This window comes from Mustela erminea, chromosome 14 (assembly GCF_009829155.1).
Source record: "Mustela erminea isolate mMusErm1 chromosome 14, mMusErm1.Pri, whole genome shotgun sequence".
In the NCBI taxonomy this organism is placed as follows: Eukaryota; Metazoa; Chordata; class Mammalia; order Carnivora; family Mustelidae; genus Mustela; species Mustela erminea.
This window is the reverse complement of record NC_045627.1, coordinates 90845756-90863565: the sequence shown is the minus strand read 5'-3', so window position 1 is coordinate 90863565 and position 17810 is coordinate 90845756. Positions and strand designations below refer to the sequence as shown.

The 17810-nt window shown below is 64.9% G+C and overlaps 2 protein-coding genes across 2 annotated transcripts; one reads left to right on the top strand and one right to left on the bottom strand.

Annotated features, from left to right (window-relative positions):
* Positions 1-1903: 1903 nt before the first annotated feature.
* Positions 1904-3786, bottom strand: LOC116573076 (basic proline-rich protein-like). Its single transcript, XM_032312734.1, has 2 exons — positions 2995-3786; positions 1904-2795 (listed from the first exon to the last, which is right to left on the bottom strand). The coding sequence occupies exons 1-2, from the start codon at positions 3362-3364 to the stop codon at positions 2113-2115; spliced, it is 1053 nt and encodes a 350-aa protein (XP_032168625.1). The 5' UTR covers positions 3365-3786; the 3' UTR covers positions 1904-2112.
* A 12-nt stretch (positions 3787-3798) lies between these two features.
* On the top strand, positions 3799-14867 carry BNIP3 (BCL2 interacting protein 3). Its single transcript, XM_032312735.1, has 6 exons — positions 3799-3950; positions 10283-10430; positions 10925-11009; positions 12135-12241; positions 12311-12460; positions 13949-14867. Exons 1-6 carry the CDS (start codon positions 3905-3907, stop codon positions 13992-13994), a joined length of 582 nt encoding a protein of 193 aa, XP_032168626.1. The 5' UTR covers positions 3799-3904; the 3' UTR covers positions 13995-14867.
* Positions 14868-17810: the final 2943 nt, after the last annotated feature.

Below are 17810 nucleotides of genomic sequence, written 5' to 3'. Positions count from 1 at the left end.
CGACCCTGTTCCGGGACCTGACCATGGCACTTCTGCAGAGCGTACCTGTTCGGACATGATTAGTCTTGCTTATCCTCACGGACCAGCTGTCAAAGCCGCAGGTGACAGCCGTCCTACCCGCGGCGGTGGTTTCATGGAGAAGGGAGTGAGAGCAGCTGGGTGTGCCTGCCAAGGCCCCCGCTCTGTCACAAACACGTCTGCCCCCAGAGCAGAGTCAATAGCGCCCACCTGTCTTTGCCATCTGCCAAGTCTTAACAATCAGCATCTGTACTGACTCCAGATACGCCTTCCTCATCCCATAGACCCGTAGCCATTCGAAGAAAGGCGGATTATTATCAAGCCAGGACTCCCCCATCAAATGTGGGCCTGGAATTATTACACAAACTCAAAGGATGGTCCTCCCAGACCGAGTAGCCCGTGAAATCCTGCCTGCACTTCGAGGAGACCCAGGAGTAGACGATTGTCTCCTGGCTGGGACCCCACGGCTCTGCGACTCTAACCTGTGGCCCTGGCGTCTCCCAGGCCGGCAGGCCCCTGTTGCCTGTGGTTCGCCTGGACGCATGGACAGACGGATGATTAAAACCGGTACCTGCCCAGCCCACTTCCACAGCCCACTTCCACTTGGAGTCCTCCGCGTCATGAAGTCACCGAATTCCTCTGTCACGCTGTCCTGAGCTCTCACCAGATCTGCGACCGAGGGCACATGTAGGCCCTTCTGTCATTCACAGACTGTCCTACTTCCACTCAGACGCCTCGAGGCAGCCGCCTTCCGCCTTCCGTGGGCGCAGGTTGCTAATCACGGGGATCATAAAGCTGAGCTGGGTAAAAATTTCCAGAAGTGGCGGAAACGCTGTATCCAAGCAGAACGAGAACCAGTGACCCGGGGCTGACGGAACCGAGCAGGACTGCTCTAATTTTTATGACTTTCTGCTGACTTTTAATAAGTGTTTTGTTTTTCCAGATTTAAGATGACTTTTTATCTTCAGCCGACTGACAGCAAGTTGACAACTTTTCCTTTGTGAGCACATGAAACACTTGCCTCTGCGCCGCACCTGCTCCCTCCAGTTCAGCTTCCCTGGGAGCCTGAGGTCACCAAGAACCTGTCCCTTGGCAACAGGACGCGGCTGGGAAACTGGTGACGGGTCACTCCCGGTGCCGCGCCTCCGTCAGTGATCAGGCCAGGTGTCCTCAAACGAGGCTTGTTTTGTCCACAAACTGATGTTAACTGGAATATCGCTGGTGCCGGCGAGGGTTATTGTAGACAGTAGGAATCTGCTTCTGCCGCTGTTGGTCGTGAGCTGGGCGGACCGACCCCCTCCGGCGTGCGCTGCCGCCCGGCTATGCGTCCGCGGCTGTCATCATTTCTCACCGTAAGGACTTAGAGTCATTTCCGAATAAAAGCTGCCCTCTTCCCGGAAGCCTGGCCAGCGGAACACAGGCCACCGCAGTTAACACGGTAATGATGACGGCGCACCGGAACTCAGACCCCTGCAACCGCTCGCATTGTGATGCAGAAGGTGGTAGACGTCTGTGTTAAGCGTGGAAGGTGACTTTTTCACAATTTTTTCGGGGGATGTGGGAGCAGAGAAGTTTGATGACCATGGCTTTAGAAGTGGCCCCGTTTCTGGAGAGGGAAGGGGAGAGCAGGGGTCAGGTGCGCAGTCGGCACATCACCCACCGAGGCCCCTTCCGCTTCCCACTGCACTTTCCTTGGACCCTTGACTCCACCTAGGGGCTTCCAGGAGTAGCCAACCCCACCTCATCTGTGACCATCACGGGCTGGTTTACAGATAGGCCTCTGGCCGCTCTCACGTGGGGGTCCTCCGAGTGATGGCACCTGCTACAAGGTCCCTTGTGGACAGGGAAAACCAGGTTGCGGGGAGAAACATGTTTCCTTAAACATTTCCCAGTAATTGTATATACAGAGTTCAGAAGCTTATTAAAAAAAAAGTGTAAGTTTTGGCGAGATTGCAGGATGTGCCAAGACACAAAAATTGTCCTATTTCTATACTAGCAGTAACAAGTGAAATTTCCTAGCAAGTGCCGTCACAGAGCACAGGACCATTCCGGGATATTTCTGCCCAAAGAAGGGCAAGCCTTGCTTGCTGAAAACTACGGAACTCTTCCAAGAGAAAAAGCATCTAAGTAAAGGTGCACGGGCTGCCTTTGTGGGTCCGAAGCCCGATGGGCAGCTCGTTCTGGGGGTTCCCAGGAAGGGGGCCTGAGGAGCTGTGGGGCGCTCGGGGAGGACAGGTGTGGCCTGGGAACCTGGCCCGGGGCTTTGCAATCGGGGTCTCCGGGGAAGCAGCGCTGCTTGTTCCCTTGTTCCCCACAGGGCCGGCGTGAGGTCAGCACTCGCTGAATAAAGAGAAGGCGAGGCCAGCAGCTCCGCGTCCGGAAGGAGAGCCGGAGGCAGAGCGCGTCTCTCCAGAGCCCGCAGAGCGGGTCCCAGGGCGCTCCCATGCGGCAGGGAGCCAGGCGCAGGGAGGGGAGTGCCCGATGGCACCGTGGGAAGGGGGCTCGGGGTCCTGATGGCGGCTGGGGCGGGGGACCACAGCCGGGGTCCTCAGGGCTGGCGAAGGAGCGCTTGGGTTTGTCGTTGGTCCTGAGCCGGAGGCAGGCACAGGAAGCGGGAGCCCGGGGTGACCGAGCAGGGGCTGGCCCTGTGGGGCTCACTGATGGGGTGACGTGCGGCCTCCTGGACCGGTCGCTCCAGATCCTGGGCTGACTTCCTGGGAGTCTGACTCGTAGCAGGCCGGCGTTCCGACGGGCCGCTGCGGCGAGGGGCGGGGCCGGTGGGCGGGCTCTGCAGGTGAGGGGCGGGGCCGGTGGGCGGTCGCTGCAGGTGAGGGGCGGGGCCGGTGGGCGGGCTCTGCAGGTGAGGGGCGGGGCCGGTGGGCGGTCGCTGCAGGTGAGGGGCGGGGCCGGTGGGCGGTCGCTGCAGGTGAGGGGCGGGGCCGGTGGGCTGGTCACTCCGGCGAGGGGCGGGGCCGGTGGGCGGTCTCTGCAGGTGAGGGGCGGGGCCGGTGGGCGGTCTCTGCAGGTGAGGGGCGGGACCCGTGGGCGGGCTCTGCAGGTGAGGGGCGGGACCCGTGGGCGGTCGCTGCAGGTGAGGGGCGGGACCCGTGGGCCGGTCACTCCGGCGAGGGGCGGGGCCGGTGGGCGGTCTCTGCAGGTGAGGGGCGGGACCCGTGGGCGGGCTCTGCAGGTGAGGGGCGGGACCCGTGGGCGGGCTCTGCAGGTGAGGGGCGGGACCCGTGGGCGGTCGCTGCAGGTGAGGGGCGGGACCCGTGGGCCGGTCACTCCGGCGAGGGGCGGGGCCGGTGGGCGGTCTCCGCAGGTGAAGGGCGGGTACCCAGCGCATCCGCAGTGCTGAAGCGCCCTCGTCGGTCAGTCCCGCAATCCGCTACCAGGATTCCGCAGACCACGCCCCGCCTGCGGCCCCGGCCCGCGCAGGGCGACCCCAGCACCACCTCAGTCCCCGCCCCCCACCGCGCCTGCGCACACGCACCCCGCCCCCCAGGCCCCTCGCCTCACGCCTCACGCACGCGCGTCCTGTTCCTCAGAGCCTGCCCTGCGCACGCGCGCCCCGCTCGGCTGCCCCTGTCCCGCGCACGCGCGCTGCGGTCCTTGGGCGAGGCTTCCACCGCCCTGCGCACGCGTTGCACGCGCCGCACGCGCCCCGCGCGCCCCGCGTTCTCGCGCACGCCCAGGCCCCGCCCCCGACCAGTAGGCGGCGCCGCGGCTGCTGCGCCGTTTATCCGTCGTGCGTCCGGCGGCGCGTCAGTCGGTCGGGCTCGTCGGCCGCCGCCCCGCGTCGTCCGGCCCGCGTGGGAGCTGCGAACCCGCCCGCCCGCCTCCCGGCGCCCCCGAGCCGCCGCCGCAGCGCCGTCCGCCCGGCGCCATGTCGCAGAGCGGGACCCCCGGGCTGCAGGAGGAGAACCTGCAGGGTGAGGCCGGGGGCCGGCGGGGTCGGGGGGGACCGGCGGGGGCCGCGGGCCGGGGGCAGGGCGGGCTCGGGGGCCGCGGGCCGGACGCTGCGGGGTCGAGTGTCAGCCCGGGCGCCGCCCGAGTGCGGGGTCGGCGGACGCAGCGGCGCGGGCCGAGCGGGGCGGCCGCGGGAGTGACCGGCGCTGGCTCCGCCCGCGGGGGGCTCGCGTCCTGCCGCCGGAGGAGGGTCCGCGCGCGGCCGGGGCGAGGAGGGGCTCCGCGCGCGGCCGGCCCGGGCTCGGGGGACGGGGTCCCGGGCCTCGCCGGCGTCCGCAGACCCTCCTGCTCCCGGGAGCGGGGCCCCGGCCCGGCCCGCGCACCCCCGCCGAGTGGGCGGCCTCGCCCGTCGGCCGCCGGCGTCGCGCCTCCGCTGGCTCCCGGGCCGTCGCCCTGCGGCCCGGTGCGGGGGTCCCGCCCGCAGCAGCGCGCTGGCCCGGCCTTTGTGTTCCCGGAGCGGCGCGCGCTGGGGGAAGGGCCGTGCGGGGCTGCGGCGGGTCCGCGGCGCGGCGGGCTGCGGGCCCTGCGGAGGGTCGCGGCGGCCTCGGCCTGAGCGCGGTCTCCCGGGGCCGGACGCGGGCTCGCGGCGCGGCACGTCCCCGAAGGGCGCGGCACGTCCCCGTGCGCTCCGGGACCGGCCGGCGGACCCGGGCTTCCAGTGCGTCCGTCTGTGCGAGCCGCCGAGCGCCGGGCTGGAGGCTCCGCCGGCGCGGCCCTCCCGAGGGCTCTGCCCCCCGCGCGGGACCCCCGGTGCTGAGTCACGCGCCGGCTGCTCGGCCCAGAGCGCGTCTCTGTTCTGCTTATTCTAGACAGACGGGTTACGGGGCGCGGAGACTGCGGTGAGCCTCCCTGGGCCCCGGGCTGGGGCGGACGTGCTGCGGGGCACCGGCCGGCCCGGCCGCGGAGGGTGGAGCCGCTCGCCGCACGTCACGCGGGCCGCGCAGCTGCCCCGAGAAATGGGAATCCAGGCCTGGTTCCCGGCCGAGGCGGTGCTTGTCCCCTGCCTGTCCTGGCGGGGTGACCTCTTGTTTACGTGCGGAGCGTGGGCCGCGCCGGCCCTGGGGAGCCCGCCCCGCGCAGCGGCAGACCTCGGCCCGGCAGGTGCCCGCAGAACTGTTCCTTCTGCCCACGGACGTTCTGCTTGAAGCCGTTGTCCAGCTGGACCGGTCAGTGCCTGCCCCAGGCCCGGGGGAGAGGCGCTCGCGGTGCTGATGGTGACGGCGTCATGGGGAGGGGGTTGCCTCACTGACTTCCCACGGGACCCCTGGACTCGGAGCTGATCTGCTCCCAGCCCGGGGCTTCAGGGAGGTGTAGCCCCCCACGCCGCGCGCTGTGGTCTGCAGCCAGCCGCAGGGCCGCTTGGGCCGGCCGCCCACTGGCCAGAGGGGTCTGTAGAGGAAAAGCTGATCTCTTGAAGGGAAGTTGTAGTGCTGGGAAATTCAAGAGCAAAGGGGGTTCGGCCGCTAGATCCTGGCCCATCCCCCGCATCTCCCGGACGGTCACCGTGAGAGGCCCCGAGGCCCAGTGGAAAAGAGGGCAGGTGACCCCGCGTAGAGGGAGGGGGGCTGCAGGGAAGGGCCGTGGGGTGCGGGGAGCCGGAATGGCGCCGGCCCAGCCAGCAGGGAGCGGGCGCCCTACCTGGGGAGGAAACGGGCTTACCCCGAGTGCTCCAGCCCGGGCCGCTCTTGAGTCAGAGCTGACGGTCCGGCCGGTCTCATTCCGTGTCCCCTAACTCGAGAAGCTTTGGTCTGTCTGGTCTCTGAAGCCCAGTTTTATTACGGTGACCAGTGGCCGTGTTGACAGAGAGCTGTGAGAACCCGCCGCTTCCGGGAGAAAACGCGCCTCTCCCAGGACGAAGCCCGCCCTGCCCCGCCGCGTCCAGCATCCCCGTGGGAGGGCTGCGTCCCAGCGTCCCGAAGGTGACTGGGGTGCCTGCCGCTCCCCTCGTGCGTGCTCGCCCGCCCGGGCTGCCCAGCGTCTCCGCTACAACTGGAGCAAAACGTGCGTGTGCTGGGCTCTGCCTCAGCCGTCCAGACCAGCTTCCAGAGTGCCGGGCGAGGCGTCTAAGCCTCGGGGCTTCCCGCAGCCGCCGGGGCCACGCCGCGGGGTGGCCTTCCTCGTGGGCTCCACCATGGTGGCCGGAAACACTTGCCCTGGGTCATGGAGTGGGCCGTGGGGCTAGGGGTGTCTCCTGGGTCACAGGAGAGGCAGGAGCTGCGCTGGCCACCCCGTCTCTAGCCTGTGGGGAGATGGGACGTGGACTCGCTGTGTGAGCCGGCGTCCCGTTAGCCGCCTGTGTGCTGGGGACCACGAGGAGAGGGGCGTGCAGGGGAAGGCCGGCCGGCCTTGGGCCCTGACACCACGGTCTGGTTTTGTTTTTGATTGTACCGAGTTACTCGATACGTTGTGATTCTGAGGCCGGAAGCTGCCTTAGGCCCCACGTTTCTTGCTCAGAAAGGTGAGGGAGCTTAACACCTGGCTGACGTGGGTGGCGGGTAGCCGCCCCCGGGCCCTGGCCCCGTGCTGTGCTTCCTGCCCAGGAGTTCAGGTTAATAATAAAACCCTCGTCCTGGTCAATCATTCTTGGAGTACAGCTTTTGGACTCCAAGGCATGGACAGTCCAGCATGGGCTTTTTGCTTTCTCGCGGTGCTTAGGGCTTTCTGGGACGTGATTGTGAAAACAGGAGTCTGACTCACTGGGGTCTTCAGTCGGCCCTTGTGGTGTGACAACAACAAAAATACATAACGTGCATCTCGTGGTGTTACGTGTCCGTTATGGATGTTTATTTTTTTGAAGACTAGGTTTGGAAGTCACGTCTGCGCCGGCATGTAGTGTGGCCCGCAGCCCCGGGAGCAGGAGTGGCGCTCCTCCGGCTGAGCCGGCTCGGCGTGGAGGTGTGTCTGCTGGAGAATGTTCGTCTCTGACCTTTCTCCCTGCTTTGTGGCATTGAGCCCCCCAAACCCTTGGAGTTTGAGTGATATTAGTGGCTTATTGATAACGGGCCCCTACCGGGAGGTGCTCTCTTGGAACACAGAGTGTGGTAGTGCGGTGCCTCGGGGGCCGTGGCCGCCACACAGGGGTGGACACCCTCCTCCAGGGATGGCGGGGGCTGCAGGTGGGTTCGACGTCACGCAGCAAGGTTCAGAGACACTTGGTTGGACGAGCGGACGCGCGGGGAGCGGGGCCCCCCCTTCCTCGGACCCAGCGCAGGGGTCTTTCCAGCGGGCGTACCTGAGCTCTGTCTTCCCGATAACGGGGTAAAGGGAAGTGAAGTGGCTTCCTGAGCTCTGGGAGTTGTTTGGGGAGTGACTGCACTGGGCCGGGCGTCGGAGCCCCGAGCTTGGAGTCTGCAGCAGGTGCGTGAGGAGCGGGACGAGCCCATGGCGGCTGCTCGGCCCGAGAATCCGTCTCTGGTTTGTGTGTGCCCCCACGCCCTCCCCACCCCGGTCATGTCAGAAGTGCTGCCACCCGTCAGACTCGGTTGACCTCACGCAGCACAGGCCCCCTGGAGCGCCCCTTCGCCTGCACAGTGAGCCGAGCCAGGCCTGGTGTCTGCGTGACGGGGAAGGAGCCTCAGAGAACGGGACCGTGCCCGGGCTGCTCTGCCAGCCCGCCGAGGGGCTCGGGGGCGGACTCCTACTCTGGAGCTTTCTTCATGACGCGTCAAGGTTGGGGGCACGGAGCTCGGTCGGACGCGTGGTCGCCGGGGTGTGGAATGGCCTGGAGTCACGGCAGCTCCTGGGATGTGCTGGCTGTGGGCCACTCTGCCTCCTCGTGCCTTAGGGACGTGCTGGTGTGGGCCCGGCCAGCGCCAAGCAGTTGAGCGTGAAAGAGATGCGTGTCACTGGAAAGCGTGTGTGATCTTCGTTAGCGAGCTGGGTGCTGGGGTCTTTGCGTTTTTTCTAACGGAGGGGACCTGTTCCACTGCCACGGGCAGGTTAGCCGCGTGTTGGGCTCACTGGGCAGCTAGAGGCCTGCTGGTGCCTTGGTCCACACGGCAGAGGGGAGCGGGTGGGGCCAGGCGATCGCACGGTGTGCGGGGCTGTGCTGTCGTGGGTCACGGTGCCGGCACTGAAGTCCCCTGCGAACCTGGCTCATGGCGTGTGTCTGGTCCCTGCGTTTCTGTCTTCTGGGGTCAGCCTTCACCCTGCCCCTACTGCCCCGTCCTCCTTAGGCCACCAGAGTGCCCTCTAACAGATGGTGCTGGAGACACACAGACCTGTGACACAGAATAGAGAAACTAACCGTCTTGGGCTCAGGAACGGGCCCGTGCATGTGGCCAGCTTGATTTCTCGCAGAGGAAGTAGCGTGGCCGGGGGCAGCGAGGGCGGTCTGGGCAGCGAGTGGTGCCGGGCAGCTCTTCGTCCGCAGGGAGAACCTCACCCGTTTGGGACCACGTGCACAGACGGCAGCCAGGCTCATCAGGCACCAGCCAGGTCTGCAGGCCTCAAGCCTAGAAGGAGATTGAAACTTGGAATTAAAAGCAAAGACTTAACGTTGGAAAGAACGGACGTTAAACCGGACAGGGCAAGACGCAGGGACGTTATTGTGCGTTCGGTGGAGAAAGGCTTGTATCTTACATGTGGACCTTGCACAGGAAGAGGAAGAGGTTTTTGAACCATTGATCGATTTCTTTGTTTTTCAGAGAGAGAGAGAGAGAGAGCGTGCGCACGGAGGGGCGGGGGGCGGGGGCAGGGGAATCTCAGGCAGACCCCTGCAGAGCGCGGAGCCTGACGCAGGGCTCCACCTGAGGACCCCAAGATCATGACCTGAGCCCAGACCAGGGGTCAGACACTCAACCGACGGAGCCACCCAGGTGCCCGTGAGCAGCTAATTTAAAAAGGTGCCGTCCAAGTGGCCAGTAAGCACGGAGAAGACGGCCAGTTCCGTTCGAAATCAGAGAAACGGCAAAGGAGCCCCACAGGACACCGTCCCAGAACGGCCGAACGTCAAGACTGGTTTACTGGGAGGACCGCACCCCCGTTCGGCTGTGTCAGAGGCCTAGGACCACTGAATGTGCACGTGCTGCTGCTGGCCGCGGGCCTGCCCCGGGGTCCGTGCGGACAGAAGCGAGAGTGTGGCTGCCACGAAACGTGAGCAGTCCGGGGGCGCTGAGGTGGCCCAGTCGTCGAGGGGACTGACTCTTGGCTTCAGCTCAGGTCACGATCTGGGTCCCCCCCGGTGCGCACTCGCTCCCTCTTGCAGACAGGTCAGACCTGAAGCACGCAGTTCCGGCAGGCCTCGCGGGTGGACGGTCTGTGGTGGGGCAGTAGGAGCTCGTGAACCACAGCAGCGCGGGGTGCTCAGCCACACACACGCATCCGCCCGCGCTCGGTGGCCCCCACGTCCAGCCCCCCAGGCACTGCTGTCGGGTCCCGGCCCCCCTCCCCGGCGGGGCCGAGCCTGCTGCTTGCCGTGCTTCCAGGACGTGTGTGGGGGGCTCGCGGCCACCCTCTCCGGGCTGGGGCTGCTGCTGGACTCTGCCAGCTGTGGGTTTCCCCAGACACGGGCTGCAGCTGCGCAGCCTGTCCTCGCCGCCCGGACGGCGGTGCTGACATGTCGTCCCTCTGTGCGGCGTGGTGTGCCGGGGACGGAGCTGAGGTCGGAGAGAACTTGCACGGAAGTGCAGCTGCGGGGGTGCCCACAGCCCAGCCTTGCCGAAGACCGTGGCTCGCGTCGGGCGTGGGGGCGGGCCGGGGCGGCAGGTTCTCGGTGCAGGTCGGGCTAGCGGCCGATCGGCGCCCAGACAGCTCTCTGTACCTGCAGAGTCCGGAGCACGGCCGCGCGGGGGTTCACCTGCGGTCATTTCTAGTTCGAGAAGGCAGACTTCTTCCTGCGAAGACGTGGCTAACGGAGCACGTCGGGGATGGCTTGCCCTGGTCAGTCTCGTTCAGGGGGCACCTGCCTTTGTCCTACGCGGAGTGTGTTCCTCTGGCTCTGAGGGGCGTGAACACGGACCAGCAGTCCGGGGTTCCTGGGGCGTCAGGATCCGAATGCGATGCTGCCGTGGAAATAAGTGGCGCAGAGATCGTACAGACCTTCAGAGAACTTAAATCTCTTAAGCTCTTGTCGAGCCCTTTCTCTTCTGAAAGTTGAGTGGAAAGAAAGCGTCGCGGTCTGTTGGCCTCCGCTGGCCCAGTGGGTTGCCAGGCACCTGCCCTGCGTCCGGGGGTGGCAGGAGACCGGCCGGTGCGTGTCCGGGGTCGCCGGGGTGCACTGCGGGAGGTGGGCGCCAGGCGTGTGGGCTCCGCAGTGGGCAGCAGATCCCACTGGGCCCTTCTGTGTGTCCGCCAGGCTCCTGGGTTGAGCTGCACTTCAGCAACGGGAGCGGGAGCAGCGTCCCGGCCTCCGTGTCGGTCTATAACGGCGACCTGGAGAAAATACTGCTGGACGCCCAGCACGAGTCCGGACGGAGTAGCTCCAAGAGCTCCCACTGCGACAGGTGGGTGTGAGGGGGCCCGTCTGCGCGTGCGGGTTACCCCGGCACAGGCCGAGCCCCAGAGTGGCCTCCCCACCCCTGCCTGCATTGCCGGAGCCTTGCCCTCCGCTGGGAAGGATGGGGTCTGGCCTGTGGAGGGACCGCGGTAAAGCCGGGGGCCTGGGGGGCGGCCGGCACGCACGCAGTGCCCCCGGCATGTCCTGGCTCCATCAGCTGGGTCCCTGCGAGCTGCCGGGTGTTAGCACGGCTGAGTCAGAAAGCCAAGGTCAGGGGCCCTCGGGCTGTGCCGCGGAGCACCGACCCGGTGAGAAGGCCGCAGGCGGGCTGCACTGGGGGTCGTGTGGTCCCCGGCTCCTGCCGCCTGCCGAGCTCAGCCGAAGGGACCGGGGACGGTGGGAGGGAGGCCTGGGGGCCGGGCCTGCGGGGGGCTGGGCTCCGTGCAGCAGAAACCGTGCTAACATCCCGGTTTCTCTGCCCTCCTCCCCGCGCCCCCCAAGCCCGCCTCGCTCCCAGACCCCGCAGGATACCACCCGAGCTTCGGAACTCGACACGCACAGCATCGGCGAGAAGAACAGCTCTCAGGTGGGCGGCGCGGGCGGTGGGGCGGAGCAGAGAACGCTGCTCTCGGGGGTGGGGGCTCTTGCCTTGCTCACAGCTGCGCTGGGGGCTTCCCCCAACTCGGTCTCCCGCCGAGCTGACCCGAGCAGGTGTCGAGGTCGTGGGGCCTCCACTGCCCTCAGCTGCCACCCGAGGACGCATGAGGAGCGCGGGTGGCTTCCCTCAGGCCTGGAGCCCAGCTGGACCCATGGGGCTGGCAGGGAGGGCCTCTGGGGGCCCCTCAGCGGTGGCGCTGTGTCGCGGCTGGCAGTCGGGTTGGCCCTGCCGTGCCGAGCCATGCTGGTATTCCGGGTCAGGACCAGGCGGGCCAGTTCGTGAGGCCCCTGCATGCATGTGTGCGGATGCTCTGGGTCTGACGTGCCGGACGGGGCTGTGTCCTGCTGTCGGGGAGACCCGGTCTCGGGAACGCGGGCCTTAGGACTGCTGCCCTGGCGCGCGGTGGGATGTGGGAGAAGCGTCCTCTGGGTGTCCCAGTGGTGGTCATGGAACAGTGGACTTCCCTGTGCTGATTCCAGAATCGCTTAGGAAGCAGGTCTTGTGATCTGTACCGCCGGGACCCTTGATCCCAGGGGGGTCCCCCTGCCGGGCCTCCTCCCACCCAGGCTCCGTCCCTCCCGGGTCCCCCAGGTGGCCATCTCAGGGCAGCTGGCTGGGTGTACCCTGCGTTCCAGAGCGCTTCCAGGATGGGGAGCGGTGGTCTTGCCGACTTTCAGAAGGAATCACAGACTCAGGTTCAGAGTTTTTAAAAGCAAAGCACCAGAAAGTCTCCTGTCGTTAGGGTTTGGCCTTCCGTATTGCAGGTGTGAGATTTTGGTTCTTTCCCTCCCACTGGACGAAACCGCCCTTTCCAAGACCGTGGCGCGCGGCCCTGGGTCGCCCCAGCCGTGTGGGCCTGCGGAGCACTTGGATTTTCTCCTCGGAAAACCTGCCCCGCCCTTGGCGTCGGCGTGTGACGCCCTCGTCCTCCTGCGCCCTGCTTCCTCGGGAGACCGCGTCTGCTGCCCCGTGTTGTCTGGAACGGGGGCGCGCGGTGCGGGCACGGCGGGGCCTGGCGGTGCTGAGTGGCGGCGCATGTTGCTTCTGTCGTAGTCGGAGGAGGATTACCTGGAGCGAAGGAAGGAACTCGAGAGCATCCTGAAGAAGAACTCGGACTGGATCTGGGATTGGTCGAGTCGGCCGGAAAACATCCCCCCCAAGTGAGTGTGTGCGGTGGCGCGGGGGTGTCCCGGGCGCGGGCGGGCGGCTCACCGCGTGTCCCCCCCCAGGGAGCTGCTGTTCAAGCACCCGAAGCGCACGGCCACGCTCAGCATGAGGAACACCAGCGTCATGAAGAAGGGGGGCGTCTTCTCGGCGGAGTTCCTCAAGGTCTTCCTCCCGTCCCTGCTGCTGTCTCACCTGCTGGCCATCGGGCTGGGGTGAGTGGGGCCGCGGGGCCGCCTCTGCGTGCTCCCGAGGGCAGGGGATCTGGAAACCTGGCCTCCACGTGTAGATCGTCCGTCCGCTTCCGTAACGTGGGGCCCGGGTTGTGGGCCCCGGACCCAGGAAGGGCCTCAGCCCCCGCCTCGCTCCTGACCCTGCTGTGGGGTGGCCCGGACGGAGCCCTGAGCGCGTGTCTGCCTGGTGCCTCCGTGACCGTCCCGTGTCCGTGCGGACTCAGCCACACTTGTCCGTTCTCGTACCATGTGGACGGACGCTGCACAGACACGCTGAGCTGTCCCTTGCTGCAGCGGGCTGGGCTTGGGAGCCGCCTCACTTCCACAGCGCAGCCGTGCTCGGGCAGCAGGGAAGCGAGCCCCACTTGGCTCTGGTGTCCCGCGCCGCGGCCGAGCTCCCCTCCAGCCTCTGTCTTGGGGTGCCGCGGTGTTCGGTGCATGCAGCTGGCTGGACAGACCAGACGGTCACTGTGAGCGTCTCACGGAGGCTGGCCTCCCAGGCCCCAGGGAAATGGGACGAGACAGCCCTTGAAGCACTGTCCCCGCATTTTCCCAGATCCCGGGGATGGGGCGCGAGAGACCTGGGGTGTTGGAAGTCTTAGGGCCGGTGGGCGCTTCCTGGTCTTGGAAGGTTCTGTGTCGCCCTCCAGCTCTGTGGGAAGTAAGCAAGCACAGGGCTGCCTTCCCCGCACTCCCAGCAGAGCCCCATACCCTCGTTCCGGGAACTGTGCCTGGGACATGGCTTCCCAGTGGGCCAGAGGCTCCTGGACGTCCGTGTCCGATGTGAAGCCCTCCCCGGTCCTGGGCCAGACTGTGCCCTCTTCCGGCTCGGAGCTCTGGCTCTCAGCACGGCCCCGCTGGCTTCCTCCTGGCCCGTGTGGCTCAGCCGGGCTCGGGTTTTCTCCAGGGCTAGCAGGTTAGGCTCTGTGGGAGCAGGGCCCAGGGCACATTCAGTCCCTGGCTTGGGCCTTCGTTTCGGGGTAGGTCCCTGCAGCCTGCTCCCGCGCACTGTCCCTGCCCCTCCCCGCTCCTGCGAGGCTCGTGGAGCTTCTGGTGCCCGGAGTCCGGCCCTCTCGTTCCTCTGAGGCAGCTCCCGGCAGGCCCTGGGGCCTCTCTCCTGCCCGCGGGTGCGGCGGGTGGTGACTCCCCAGCAGTGTGTCACTGCGCCAACTTCCAGACAGATCACGACGGCCTTTCTGCAGCTGGCCAGTGGCCGCCTCTGTACGGGGACCGAGCGCATCCGTGCAAGAGCACAGCTGGCCCTTTTCTGAGGTCGATGGGAAAACGGGACGCTGAACCCTGACACGCTCACCCGGGAAGAGACCTTTACGGAGATTCAATACCAGCTTCTCAGTAGCAGGTGGAGGGTAGCCCGTCCTCGCCGGCAGGAGCTCTAGGCCGCCTGCGCACCCAGTCTCCGCCGGGAGAGCCATGGGCCCCGTGCTAACAGCTGTTGCTTTTTCTGTGAAGGATCTACATCGGGAGGCGCCTGACCACTTCCACCAGCACCTTCTGATGAAGACTCGGAAGCTGGCCTTTGTCCCGTAGCGGGGGTCGGCGCTGTGAGCCGAAGAGCCGCCTGGGGCCGAGCGGAGCGCGTCTCTCGATCCGGCCGGCTGTTCGGAGAACCGTGCGCTCCTCGTCTGCTAGAACGAAAGACAAGACAGAAAACCCCAACACGCTAAGCTGTAATCAAACCTACGGGATCAATTACTGCGCATGTGCTGCTGAGGAACATCGGTAGTAGTCGGGTAGTGAGTTTTGTTCGGGTACCATAAGTAGCAAAGTGTAAGTAATTTCAACACACTAGATACGACGTGTAGTATTTTAACAAAAATTACCTGTATCCAGTTACTCAGTTAAAATACTTTATATTTGAAAAGAATGAATAATGTTTATTAAAATAAGAATGAATGTTTATTAAAATGACTACATACGGGGTTTGTCCCAAATGAATACTGTGGCCTTACACGCACACTGGTCTAGGAAGCGCTGGGTGTGAGTGGGCAGGTTGTCTCCGCTGCAGACTCCGCCGACCGCCGCTGCCGGTCACACAGCGGGGTCCGGGGAGCAGATGCCGACGCCTGCGTCCGCCTCCGACACGAAGCCGCGGGCGCTGCAGCCGCCCCGGACGGTCGTCGCCTGTCCTGGGCACCTGCTCACGTCTTCCCTCTCTTAGCGCCTGGATTGCTGACGCGAGTCCTTCTCTCTGTGTTCGTGTCTCCTAGAATCAGCTTCGTTCTAAGCAAACCTCTGTCTACAAGAGACTGGAAATAGAAAAAATAAATCTCCGCTAAATCCTTCAGAGATGACTGTGGTCATGTATGGTTTAAATGAAATGTTAAAAAACAATAAAAAAAAATAAAGGTCAGAAAGCTTTCTGATTAAACCAGGCGTCTGCCCCGCTGTCCGTTACCTTCCCGAGGCGTGACCTCCGCAAGGCTGCCTCCTGGGCCCCGTGTGTCCCCGCGTGTATCTGTCCTACATTTCCACCCTCAGCTCAGTTGTGTTAAATAGCATTTTAGTTTTTAACATTTCTGCTTACAGCTGTGGACCGCTGCCTCACTGGGAGAAGAATTGTTCGTGGGACTTCGCCAGCAAAGGTGAGGCTCCCAGTGGCGCGGACGTGCTCCGGCCCAGCCAGTCCCTTGTGACTCACAGCGGCTGGATTTGCCTTTCGCTGGGAACGGGGGCTCGTTCTTCCCACTGCTGGGGTCCGGAGCGCCTGCCTTTGAGGGCCACAGCCAGCAGGGCCGCGCGAGGGCACCCCCGCCCCCGTCTTCAGCGTTGGGCGCTGCCCCGTGGCTTTCCCGAGCCATCGCCTGGGCCACTGGGGCCTCTGCAAGGCAGCCGTTCGCCCCTGTCTCGGTGGCCCTGAGCAGTGGGCAGAACTGGGCAGAAGGCCTCCAGGGCTGTTGGGAAAGTGCTTTTCGGAGTGACGTGGGGATTGAGGCTTAGGCCTTCTCGAGGCCTCTCCCACTCAGCGTGAAGGTGGACATGGGACTCCTCGAAGCGCTGTGTGTGCGTGGATTGTGTGTGTGTGTGTCCTCACGCTGCAGGCCTTGGGGTCTCGCAGATGGCCCTTTGTACTTGCGCTGAATTCGCTGAGGAGCAAGTGCACGTGCTCGGATTATGTTAAGGAATCCGGCCACAGAGCTGGTCATCCTGAACGTGGCTTCTGGTCCAGACACCTGCAGGCTCCAGTGGAGCGCTGGGGCACTGGGAGCACAGGAGGCTACGGCTGGAGAGAAACCAGGCACCTGGAAAGCCACCTGCTCGCTCCTTCTGACCGGTGACCCACTCGTAGGAATCTGTCCTGAAGATGAACCTCTGGAGGCCTGACATCCTACAGGAGCGTGTCCAGTAACACATGCTCCGTGGTGGCGCAGTGTGTGTGCGCAGCTGGTCGGGTGCACATGCCATGGGGCTCCCGTGCTGCAGCCCCGTGAGGCTTCTCAAAAGGACCAAGAGGTCTCAACAAACGGGGATTTCTGGGGTGTGCTGGTTCTCCAAGAAACGGGCAGTGCAGCTGGTGGCCGGCAGCTGGAGCATGGCCGCCACGTTTCGGCGGGTCGGTGTCCCTGAGTTCCCTTCCAGGGACTGGCCTGCTTGGATAGCGGGAGGCGGGGGGCGTGCTCTGGGCCAGCCACGCTCCCAGGGACTCCAAGCGCCTCGGGGAGAGGCTGCCTGGGGAAGGCGGCCCAGCTCGGACACGGGCCTTCTGGCATCAGACGCTGCCCAGTGGATACTAACCACGGAGGAGAAGAGCTGAACCCTAGCTGCAGCCGGTGAACAAAAAGTATTTGAAAAAATAACATCTGGTGTGCTGTTGTTTGTGCAAAACCGCGCGGAAGGGAATAGAACTCACTTGGGAAGAAGGACGGACAGACCTAGAAGTGTGGGAGACCGGCTGCTGCCGGGGGGCAGGGGTGCTGGCAGGTAGGGAGGGGAGGCGGACTAGAAGGCTTAATGCCTTTTCCGTGACTCAGAGCCCCTGCGATGCTTCACAGCCAGAATCCATCGCTGAAACCAACGTTCTCAAAGGGACTCAACCTGGAACGCCAGGAGGGACACTTGACTCCTAAAGGAGGCTACCCTCGTGGGGCACGGGAGATGGACCCGCAGACGGCACAGAGCGGCCAGGAAGGGGCGGGTCCTAGCCGGTGGGGGATGCGGACGGGGCACCTGGAGCCGCTCACGGTCCTGAGTCACGGCCCTCCACGCGCGTGTGCCGGCAAACTCGGATCTAGCTTTGTGTAAAGGGCCTGATGCCCATCAGCGTTGGTGGGCCGGCCGCTTCCCGGGCCGGGAGTCAGGAAGGGCTCAAAGCCAGCACCGAGAAAGGACGGACGCCAAAGCGGAGGAACCCAGCAGTGGGACAACCAGGGCACAAGCTTCAACAGGAATGGACGATGGCCTGAGACTGGTGGGCGTGCCCGGGGCCACAGCGGCAGCAGGCAGGTGGCAGAAAGGCTCGCTCTCCCTCAGGACCGCAGCGACAGGCAGAAGGGCCAACGGGAGGACGGACGCCTGCCGGGTGCGTGGGGGCTGGAGGGGTGGGTAAAGGTGTGAAGACGCCAGGATGTCTTCCCCCGAAGAGTCATCACAAAACGGGAACTTGCGGCGTGACGGTGAGGAAGCCTCGTGCGGCCGGAATCAACCCACGTGCACACGCTCCGCACCCTCGAGGGGCGGCCGGAGCCCGGGGCTGGGGAGTCCGGACCCGTGCCACTGCGCAGTGTGACGCGGGCCGCCGGCTGGCTCTGCGGGTGGAGAGAGTTCAAGCCCCCGCGGGGCGCAGAGATGACATTCACGTCTCGGGGCGCCTGGGGGGCTCCGTCGGTGAAGCCTCCAGCTCTTGATTTCGGCTCAGGTCATGTCAGGGTCGTGAGATGGAGCGCCGCGTAGGGCTCTGCCTCAGTGGGGAGTCTGTTGGAGACTCTCCCTCTCCCACTGCCCCTGCCTGCACGCCCTTTAAAGTACTATTTTTTAAAGATTTTATTTATTTGAGAGAGCACAAGTGAGGGAAGGGGCAGTGGAAGAGGGAGGAGCAGGGACCTGACATGAGCCTTAATCCCACCCAGGACCTGAGCCGCAGACAGACGCTTAACCCACCCAGCCACCCCTGCGCCCCTGATTAAAATACGATAAAATCTTTAGAAAAACTGTTGAAAACACCCAACAATGAATTTAAGACCATTTAAGGTCATGGGCAGTGACCTCCCTGACCCTGATCTTGGGGATGGATTTTTGGATTTGAGACAAATGCAAAAGCAACAAAAGCAAAAATAAACCAGGGGGACTAGAGCAAATGGACAAGCTGGTGCTCACC

Excerpts from the sequence above, each read along its gene's own strand:
- LOC116573076 (XM_032312734.1), bottom strand. The coding sequence starts at position 3,364 with ATGCGCTGGGTACCCGCCCTTCACCTGCGGAGACCGCCCACCGGCCCC. Across the intron at positions 2,796-2,994 it reads TCACCTGCAGAGACCGCCCA|CGGCCCCGCCCCTCGCCGCA; the intron begins CCGGCCCCGCCC and ends GAGCCCGCCCAC.
- BNIP3 (XM_032312735.1), top strand. The coding sequence starts at position 3,905 with ATGTCGCAGAGCGGGACCCCCGGGCTGCAGGAGGAGAACCTGCAGG. Across the intron at positions 10,431-10,924 it reads AAGAGCTCCCACTGCGACAG|CCCGCCTCGCTCCCAGACCC; the intron begins GTGGGTGTGAGG and ends GCGCCCCCCAAG. Across the intron at positions 12,461-13,948 it reads CTGCTGGCCATCGGGCTGGG|GATCTACATCGGGAGGCGCC; the intron begins GTGAGTGGGGCC and ends TTTTCTGTGAAG.